Source organism: Crassostrea angulata, chromosome 4 (genome assembly GCF_025612915.1).
Source record: "Crassostrea angulata isolate pt1a10 chromosome 4, ASM2561291v2, whole genome shotgun sequence".
Classification (NCBI taxonomy): Eukaryota; Metazoa; Mollusca; class Bivalvia; order Ostreida; family Ostreidae; genus Magallana; species Magallana angulata.
In genome coordinates, this window is record NC_069114.1 from 6,051,260 (window position 1) to 6,062,027 (window position 10,768).

Here is a 10,768-nt window from a genome sequence, read left to right on the forward strand (position 1 = left end):
CGCAGCTGCGCACAGATATTTCCGGATTGACAGACACTGACATATGCCCTCGACCAGCCAATTTTTTTTTTTTATTTTCCCCGAGACGTGTCATATTCTGGGTAATGTATAATGTTGTTTTGTTATGCTAATCACCGATAAGTTGCCATTTACTATAACATTTTTGAAACAAAGTCATGACCACAGTAGACATGGTAGATGATCACATATGCCCCACCCATCCCCTACATATATCAGTTTATGAGGAAACGGCATGTCTCTTCACAAGCTTTATCAGATTTCGGGGTTTATTCCTTGATGGGATTTTGAGATATCATACTTGTTGAATTCAATAAACGCCTGAATAAAGGTCTCTAATTAATTGCATGTGGGGGGGGGGGGGGAGATGGCTGGGCAGGTGGTAACCACAAGTGAATGTACATGTAAGTCTCCACATAACCACAACAGTCCACATGTACATCAAATTTATCGTAAATGTTTTTTTGTAAGGTGGAAATGTTTATCTTCAATTTTGTAATGCAAAATCCTTTTTTTTAAAAAATAACTTTTCCTTACATGCAGATCATATGTATATATATTGAATTACGGTACATAAACTTATATATAATTGGTAAAATAATATTAATTACTGTCATATGTGTGATGGTCAGATTTGAGTATAGTTACGATTGATTTGATCATATACCAGGGCACTGCATGTACGCAGTGAATTGCTCAAATTCACCCACTGCGCTAGGCTGTTGGATGACAATGTTTAGTAAGAAAATGTATGTCAATAACATTATACTTATCTGTATTGTTTAATTCGATAAACAAGACATCACAATATAGAGGTGTCCCATACCACCTTAACTAGATCCAGGGACCCAGTTTCAAATCCCTGTCTGATCCGTCATTAGTTTTCCATTCCATTAATACATTTATTTGTTGCTAGCTGCGACTAACCCCTGTAACTGACATTGTTAACTCCTGCCAAAGGAAGAATTGGAGATGCATCTTTGAGGGTGAAGATTATTTAAGGGGGAGGAATGTGACTGTCAGACCGGTTCAATTGAATAGCGGTGTTATAGATAGCTCAGTTGGTAGCTATATATATAGAGCACCTGACTAGAGATTTAGGAGGCCCAGGTTCGAATCCTGTCTGGTCCGTCATCATTTCTCCCATCGGTTACACTTGGTACCGTGACAAACCCCTGGAACTGACAGGTTAAATTAACTCCTGCCTAGGGAAGAGCCTGGGCTGCTCCTTGTTGAGGTAAAAGATTATATAAGAATGTGAAAATCAGACTGGTTCAAATACAAGCACCATATAGTTGGCAGAGCACCTGACTGAAGTTTCAGGGAGCTAGGTGCGAGTCCCGGTCTGGTCCATCCCATCCTGTTACACAAGCATATATATATAGAGGTAGCACAATTATAGAACCCCTTAGCCCAGTCAGTATATGAGAGCATGCATGGGCAGTTTAGATGAAAGGTTCTGAAGTAGAGCCTTGTCATTCTCAAGTTAGAGACCTGTCACAATAATAAAATTGGCTGTGTTAATTCCTGAGATCTATAGCTACAAAGAGAAATAGAATGTAGTTTCTGCATATAACAGACCGCTATATATTATAAACATACATATTTGTGCCTTCGGCATCGGGCGACATAACACTCCAGGGCTTTCCTGTCACCTCGGGGCAAATATTCTGGTATGTCACCCTCGAAGCCATGTAATATATGTATAATGTTTAACTTTAGCTTTTAAACTCTATTCCAGGTCAGGGCTGGATAAAATATTGTCAGCTGCCTCACGGTAGTGAGGATGTCAAAGAACAGAGAGGGAGAGCTAGACAGTAAAATTAAAAGCCTCATCAAAGCTACCGAAAACCAGCAATCCTGTCCGAAAGAAACAACAGAAAACATTCAAGTTCATGTGGGAAAAAAGAATAAAAAATCTTCAAAAGAATCAATTGAAAACATTCAAACTCATGTGGATAATGAGATTAGAAAATCCCGGCGGAAGAATCCGCCCAGACGGATAGTGGTTAAGGAGGTGGATAACCACTGTGATTTGTGTGGAGAAGACTTCAGTAACAGCAACACTTATCTCCTCCACCTAAAGAAATGTGGTGATAACTGCTCGCTTACTGTTAATGAGTCAAACAGCAAAAGACGAACCAGGGAAGACTCGTTGAGCGAAGATGGCGAAGGGACAGCAATTCCAGTCAGAAAATGCGGGGGAAAGGTGTCATGTGACCACTGTTATGAAAAAGTCTGGCATAGTGAGCTGAAGGAACACATACAGGAAGTTCACGGAATCTCCGACATGTACACCTGTTGCCACTGTTCTGCGGTGTTTGACTCACGGCGGTTGTATTCCTCTCACATGCGATATGAGCACGATGACAAAAAGGCCTTTAAATGCTCATTCTGTAACAATGCGTACGAGCTGTACGAATCACTGAAGAGACACAACCGCATCCACAACAAAGAGCTTGCACTTACATGTGATGAATGTGGCAAATCGTTTGCAGAGAAAATCACTCTGAAAAGACACAAAACTATTCACACAGGTACGTGACTGCTTTTTCATGAATTAATTGTTGTCATACAATCACTGTCATAAAATTCATTGAAATCACGAGTACTTGGTTTTAAAAGCTTAATAGTGGCTGATATTATTGTACTATAATGTAAATTAATTATTAATACATGTATACATAAGCACATCTGTTGAACATTAAAATTCTCCACCATATTTTGTTATTTTAAAATGTGTATATATATTACACATATTTAATTCCAACTACACAGCAGCTATAGTCTTTGCACTGTTAGAACACCTTTAAGTAAGGCATCTATTTATAAATCATCAAAATAATGTTAAATCTTTTGTATTTGACAGGAGAGAAGCCATTCTGTTGTAAGGTTTGTGGCATGGCATTCCGTGACCCCAGCACCATGAGAAAACATGTGAAGCGTCACAGCTCCGAGCGGCCATTTTCCTGTGAGACTTGCGGGAAGATGTTTGCCAGTACGTATGACATGAGGAAACATGCCAGGATTCACCTCAATGATGAAGAGAGGCCATACAAGTGTGAGGTAGGCCTCATACAAGAGTCTTCATGTTTGATAAACAGAATTTGAAAAGGAAGATATTCTTTTTAGATAATGATTTAAAAAAAAGAATACTATATATAAAGGATATATATATAATATTTTGTTTAAAATTGTAATTTTTATTTTTGTGTGTATATTGTGAACTCCTTATTTCAAGGTATGCGGTAAAGCCTTCTATTTGATAGCAGCCATGAAGACCCACATGCGGACCCACACTGGGGAGAGAATCTTTAAGTGTGACGTCTGTGGTCGGGCTTTCTGTGACTCGCGGAACCTGTGGGCCCACAAGAAGATTCACACAGATGAGCGGGACCACAGGTGCGATGAGTGCGGGGTTGCCTTCAGGTGGAGCTGTAACCTAGTCCGCCACATGAAGACAGTTCATGACGGCAGGAAGGAGTTTATCTGTAGCCAGTGTGGGAAAGGGTTCGGACAGAAGGGAGCACTGACTGTGCATCTCCGAATTCACAGTGGAGAGCGGCCATTTTCTTGCGAAGAATGCGGGAAAAGTTTTACGGACAAAAGCTCTCTGTACCATCATCTGGAGACTCATCAGAAAGTTAAGCCCTTTCCTTGCGAGGTATGTGGAAGGAGATTCGGCAGGGGCTATGTGCTGAAGCGCCACATGAACCGCCACGTTAGAAAGATGGTTAGTCGTGTTATGAACTCCAATGAAAATCACACTGAAATATTGATCCAAGACTCGGAGCCTGACCTTAACTTACTGGCAGGGGCCGAGGAAATGAGTGATGTGAATGACGATGAAGAAAACGATGAATATGATGAATATGTAGGAGACGAGGAAGACCAGGCACAAAATAATTCGTCTTCAGCGGAAAACAGTTTGAATGAATCCGAAAGTTCAGTTGAGGCCATGACCAGCCAGTGAGTTTTATAGGGACAACAGCTGATAGTCTCTACATCATGCTAGAAAAACTTACTTAGTAATTCATGATTAAAGTCATGGATGATATTCTTTGAAATAAGATCAGGCAATCAAAAATTAAACTGTATCTTTGTCCATCTTGTATGACATCTTATATTAGTGCTGTGGATAGACCTGTTATATGGCACATCTTGCAGTTAATGCTGTTGATAGTGTTATTTTACCCTCAAATACAGTGCAATAGTTTTTTTGTTTTTTTTTAAACACTTATACATGTACCAGGTAATCTGTCATTGCGGTAAACTGAAAAAATATACATATTAAAACAATATCCCACATGTTTTTAATAATTGAATTCCTAAAAAATACAGCGAAGGTTTATTAGACCCCTACTCTCTTATCATTTCTTTTGGCAAAACATCGCAAGTAGAGGGAAATGTTTAATCATGTTTTTCTTTAAAAGAAAAAGTGATAGAACTAAAACATTTACTTGTATTTATATACTTGCATGTAGATGGATGTATTTAAGGAATTTATGGCAGTGCACGTTTCTGTCTATCCTTTTGTTTACTATCTGTAGGACATCTTTCCAGATCCGCTCCACTTCTCACAATTCACAATACTTGGTATTTCTGTCCATGTTTACAAATTGGTCAGATGCAGAGAACTGTGGAATCATTAAAATTTGTAGTGGCTCAATTCTTAATGGGCTTCCTAATCAAATGATAAATTATGCAAGTCCTGAACAAATAAATTATAAACACAATAGTTTTTCATAGAATTACAGATTAATCCATTACATCAAATGAACCAATGGAAAAACTGCAACGCAAACCATATGAAACTTGCTCCTACAAATTTTAAAGATTCCACAGCAATATACTGATTGAGGTAAGAAGAGATCATGGTAGACCCGAGGCATGTTCTGTAGAGCAGGTGCTTGCGAGTGCTCTCCAAAATTTCCTTAACCCCCAACATAAATGGTTTGGCAAGCACCGACATTGGAACCTACTATGCAGAAAATGCCTGATGTTTCACAGAGGCCAGTTCAGCAGAGCAAGTGCTCGTCTTCAATGCTGATCTGTTGAGTGCTCACTAAAATTTCTTATGTCTTGCACAGATTTTGACTAACTCTGTGCTGATGAGGCCAATCCGGCAAGTAGGATGCCATTGTCTACAATATGAACCGCACCAAATCTTATTAAAAAAAACTAATCCCAATATTCTAAATGAGGATCCGAACACAGTGGGATCATTTCATCATCAACATTAAATATGTTATCATTCTATTGGGTGTTGGATGCAGGTCTATGGTTGCATTACAATTGCTATGATAAATTCTTGAAGAAAAGTGTCAATCATTTTTATTTCAACCGTCTTATTTTTTGAAAGTCTTGGAAAAACAATTTCTAAGATTGACTGAAGACCAAGCTAAACTTCCTCCTTCATTACAGTTCTAATATTTAGCACAATAACGGGGGACATCTGTATTCTAGTACGTGTATTGGAAATAACGTACCAGTACATTTTATACCATTATAATTTCCACATTATCTGTACTCCCCCTCATCTTGCATTTTTCTCTTGGTACCCGACAAGCTTGAATTGCCATAAGACCCCAACCTCTGTATACAATGCCATGTTAATAATGATGTAACAAAGACCCTCCTCTCTGAATCAAAGGCAATGCTCAAACACCACTTAATGTAGGACATTTTCCATTCTAGACTATCTGAAAATGCCATGCATTGCAATGGTGGAGAGAGCTTCCCCCACGCCAGCAAGAGAGTCATGGTCACATACTTAAACAGAAAACCAACAATTCAGTAACAGTTTATATATTTTTATTTTAGCATTTCATTTATTTCAATACAATCTGAAATCTGCATCAATTTTTTTTTCATTAGATTTTCAAAAACAGAGTTGTACTTTCATAGTACGTTTGAAACAATTATTTTCAACATTCACTTTGAAGAAAAAGTTTGTAATACAAATTGAATTTTTAAATTATTTTTATAAAGTTTACACCATTCATCGATTTTCAATCAAAACACTTTACTTTCACATGTAGGTTAAATTTACATTTAGGTTTCTGTTAATTTTAAACATTATTTCTACATCAAATCTTTAATTTTATCTTTATGGGGGGAACCAAAAAGTGGTCAGTTGTATGCTGCGAGCCGGTCACCCAACCCTAACTCCCCTCTGTGAGGGGAGGGGGAGGTGAGATTTGTCCAATGCTCTGACCAGCAGGCAAGTGTTTTCTCACTCTCTGACCATGCCAAATTTTGATCTTTGGGGTAAACACCTAACGTATGTACATATTTATCTTGCCAGGCACATATACTGTACTTGCGTCCACACCCGAGGCCTCCGATCTGTAACAGAAACACAACCTTATCCTAATCCCTCATACAGAGAGCAGCTCGCTAACAGGACAGTCAACTTCACACTACCACATGTTTTAACCCTTAGAAACAGTAACACATTTATTTCACCCCTTAAACAAAAACTAGTTAAATAAACATGAACAGAAAAGAGAGTAATTTAAACCAACAACATGGCTACTTAAATCACCATGTGACATGTTTACAAATTTGAATTGGAATATGTTTCACAAGAAAACTTACTGAGGCCAAGCATAAACCCTGTCAAAATAACAAACAGAAATAAAAGCACCAAGTCCCGTGGTCAATAACCACGGGACAATTTGAACAAGACACATTCAAATCACTTTAAACAGTAAAACCTTCATCACATGTAAACACATGGTTTGATAAATCAACATTTGTTTCCTAAATTTAGTCATAATTAGGACAATTTCTAGAATAGTCAATTTATAATTATACAAATTTTAGAGATGTCAAATTACAACGCAACAATTGACATAATCAAATATTAGTTTCTATGGAGAAAGTATTCAATAATTCAGTAAAAATATGATGTCATATTTCCAGAAAGCAGTGAAAATAGCAAAGGAGTGAAAACTTAGCAGGTAACATCATTTAACTTTGTTTCAAGCGCAAGTTCATGCTACAACATGGTTTAGTATTATTACATGTACCTTCAAAAACATCAGTGGAAAATAAAATTAGCACTATAATACAGTAAAACCATAACTTCCCCCACCAAACATGTGATGGCTATGCATTATAATTATACAACACTTTGTAAATCATGCTAGTACTAGTTCAGAGAAGATAAATATTACTGTTTTTATACACCAAGGCTACTTTATTCCACACGAAAGAAATATTAAAGAGTAGTATAACAACAAACAGTGAAAAATGAAATGCCAGTGGTGAGATAGGGTAAAATTAAATGGTGGACTTCAGCAAGCCGCAGAATCATTTCTAATGCTATTTATCTTCACACTATACAGAAACCAGCTCACAAGATTACATGTTACAGTGTTGGATTGGATATACAGGGGACAAGATCTGTGTAGGCAACGAGAGAGTACACATAGACGCTAGATCACAGACTCCTTACATTCTGGTGAGGATAAATTGCCAGAGCACCCAAGTTGTCAACTAAAAGAGAGCATCTAATGGCACATACACACAAAATACACATTGCTAATCTTTGAACACATTGGCATTATCAGTACTAGTGAACATAGATATTAAATCTTGAATACAAAGGTAAAAGATCTAATTATTTTGTTTCATAAAGTGTAAAAAACATCAAAACATGCATGTTGAATTATTTAGAAAGTATTAATGTTGGTTGAATAAATACATGTAAAAGCACAATTTATAAGTTAAAGACAAATTTTTTTTCTAAAACCCAATCACAGAAAAAAATCTAGCAAGGGATTGATTATTATTAAACTCAACGAATATCAAATTAGGTTTGTGTTGTTACAGATACAAGTGATTGATGAGAAAAGAGGAGAATACCTGTAGCTCTTTGTACAAACAGGGCTGTGCAATAGCAGCAGGGAGTATAATTCAGCTGATCTACATCCAATGCTTGTCAAGAAAAGTCCATCCTACTTGTAGACATGCAAATCAAACATACCCAACCCCTAATCTAATTCACATCACAATTAAGTCAGTGTACATTAAAGGAGGAAAGAAAAATCTCAATGTAAACACTTTAAACCCAATACAATAGGAAAGCTTTTAAGGTTAGATCTTTACTTTGCATCATAAGCAATAACAGAAAAGCAGTTTACTATGTAATGATCTTTGGATTATACATTTAAGTTTTTAACTAAAACACAACGTAGATACAGGTTAAAAGAAAAACTCTTACTAAAGCCAAATAATGAATGATGGACTATACAGTGTATACATTCTTCAAACTCTGTTCCTAGGAACTCGTTTGCCTGCAAAAAACTGGACACACTTGATCATCCCCCAAACCCCCCAAAAATTTTAAATAACGATTAAAATCTAATAATAATTGGCATTTATACCATATTAATTCTATACTTTTAAAATTAGGACACTCACAATAGGTCCTGTTGGACAGTATTCACGACACAGGGAACTGTAGACTTGACTATTTAACAATAACGATGGAACACGATGATGGGTCCTTTTCACAAACGGGCTACTCTTTAATTTTCTGCAAGAGCTTTCATTATCCAAAAACAAAACACAGGAAAGCAAGGTCACAAATAACTACATGGTCACATTAACACTACACTTCACCTGATGAAATACTTTATTCATTCTTCCGATTAAGATTCTTGCCTTGATTTACAGCCACGTCTTTTCATTGTTCCTTCATTTCTACAAAAATTCTCAAGAAAACCCCTTCCTATTGCTTTCAAATATAGATCTGTATTATATTCTTATGAATTCTTTAAGTATCTGATGTCCTCTTTAATTCTCTTCTAATTCATTCATGTAGTATTTTATGGCATTTTGGCTATTACTAGTTGTTTCTTTAATGAGATGACAATACCATATTTCATACCAAGTTCCAGAGATTTTTCTTCACATACTGGGCCGACTTGATTCAACTTCATGGGCCTAGAACTCTGCAAGTTGACATTGTTAGGCATCCCGTCCCCCCATTAAGATGTCCATTATGATCAAATAAAGAGCTCATGTTGTCTTGCTGATTTAAACAATTGTATTACATTGATCTTCACAAAACTTTACATATTCTTTTCTTCCCATTTCTTTCTTGATAATCCCCATAGAAGCTTACATCTTGACATTTCAGCTGGGCTGTAGGGGTCCCATCAACGACTTCAGACTTGAATCCCATTTACTTTGTGGCGTTTCGATTAAACAAACTGTAATCTGAAACTAGGCAGGCAAAGTTAGGCTCCCCTTTCCCCCCAAAACAATACAGAAAGCAATTCTGATGTTTGGGAAACTGTTGAAAATTTTTATTTGGTCTAATGAAGGGTTTGGATATCGAATTTTTACCTTTAAATTTATGGCACAAACAGCATATTGGACTTTACACAAGAAAACTATGGTCCTACATTTTCATTGGGAATTCTTGCATCACATTGGTTGAAAAAGTAAATCCCAAGATCTTCATTTATTATTCTTGAAGGTTACCTCTGTAGTTTTCCCATTAAAATGACTGTCACTAAAACACTTCCATCTGGTTCTTTCTCTGAAAAATTTTAAAAGATATGCCCCCCTTTCCATATCTTATATTTGAAGATTTAGTTGCATAGTTTATTAAACCATTTCTTTTCATTAATCCAAACAAAAAACTTGCAATACTCCTGGGCTTTCATCATTAGGTTCTTCACACTTTCCATCTTCATTACTTTCAATTGGTGGGGTCTGGAGATGGGATTTTTACAGGGCAGGTTTCCCCCTTGGTATAATGAAACTTAGGAACTGCATAGGTCCATTCAAGAATGAATTCACACTTATCCTAAATGTTGCGCATGAAGTTGTCTCTGAAACTAACTCAATAGAATTAGGATTCCCCTCCCCCAGAGTTCAAATTACTTAAAAAATGAACATTTGAACTTGCCAGATGGTTTCTGGATAAATTGCTGGACTTTCTGAACTTCTCTAAAATATGGAAATGTGGGTCCTTCCAAGCTCACTATGTAGAGATATCTTAAGCATTTGGGCGTTACCTAGTTGTTTACTATGCAATATCTGAAAACCTTTTCCTTTTCTGTAAAAAGAGTTGAAAGAATATCCTCTCCAAATCACATAATGGTTAAAAAAAAAAAATAATTAGTCTTCACTACACACATATCCACTTGAACATTTTAGCATCTGAAGTCCTAGGGTCCTTTTCTACTTCTTCATTCAGTGCAATCTAGAAGAATTGATAACAGGCCCCAAGATCCTTTACATGAACTGGCTTCTGAAACATGTTGAAAAAATGATAATCCCCTCCCCCCCCAAGACAGTGATTTTTTTTCTTCGAAGGATGTCATTACCTTTTTTGTCTTGCATTAACTTGGTTTTTGTTCTGAATAAGTTAGAGCTGTGTCCTAAACTATATGGAAATTTTTCAAGCCTATTTTCTACTTGCAATTTCACCAATACCTCTTCACTAAATCAAGGAAGGCTGCGCTTTTTCACTTTCATAAATTCCCTCTGATCTATCCAGCATACTTTCCTACAGCACTTTCTCTCTGCAAAATTCAAATAAACGTCCTTCCCCCCTACACATGATAAAGCATGGTGTGCATTGTCCAATTAATAAAAATAATTGTGGAGTTATTTTCAATCCAAAAAAAAAATACTTGCTCTAATTCCATGTACTTCACCAAAATATCTTTACACTAGTATCCATCTTCATAACTTGAACGGAGAGGAGCTATTTATTGTGATTTTC

At 36.6% G+C, this 10,768-nt stretch overlaps 1 protein-coding gene across 1 annotated transcript; it reads left to right on the forward strand.

Annotated features, from left to right (window-relative positions):
* Positions 1–11: 11 nt before the first annotated feature.
* LOC128179755 (zinc finger protein 43-like) lies at positions 12–4,234 on the forward strand. Its single transcript, XM_052847323.1, has 4 exons — positions 12–101; positions 1,760–2,555; positions 2,888–3,084; positions 3,260–4,234. Exons 2-4 carry the CDS (start codon positions 1,805–1,807, stop codon positions 3,989–3,991), a joined length of 1,680 nt encoding a protein of 559 aa, XP_052703283.1. The 5' UTR covers positions 12–101; positions 1,760–1,804; the 3' UTR covers positions 3,992–4,234.
* The last annotated feature ends 6,534 nt before the right edge of the window (positions 4,235–10,768 follow it).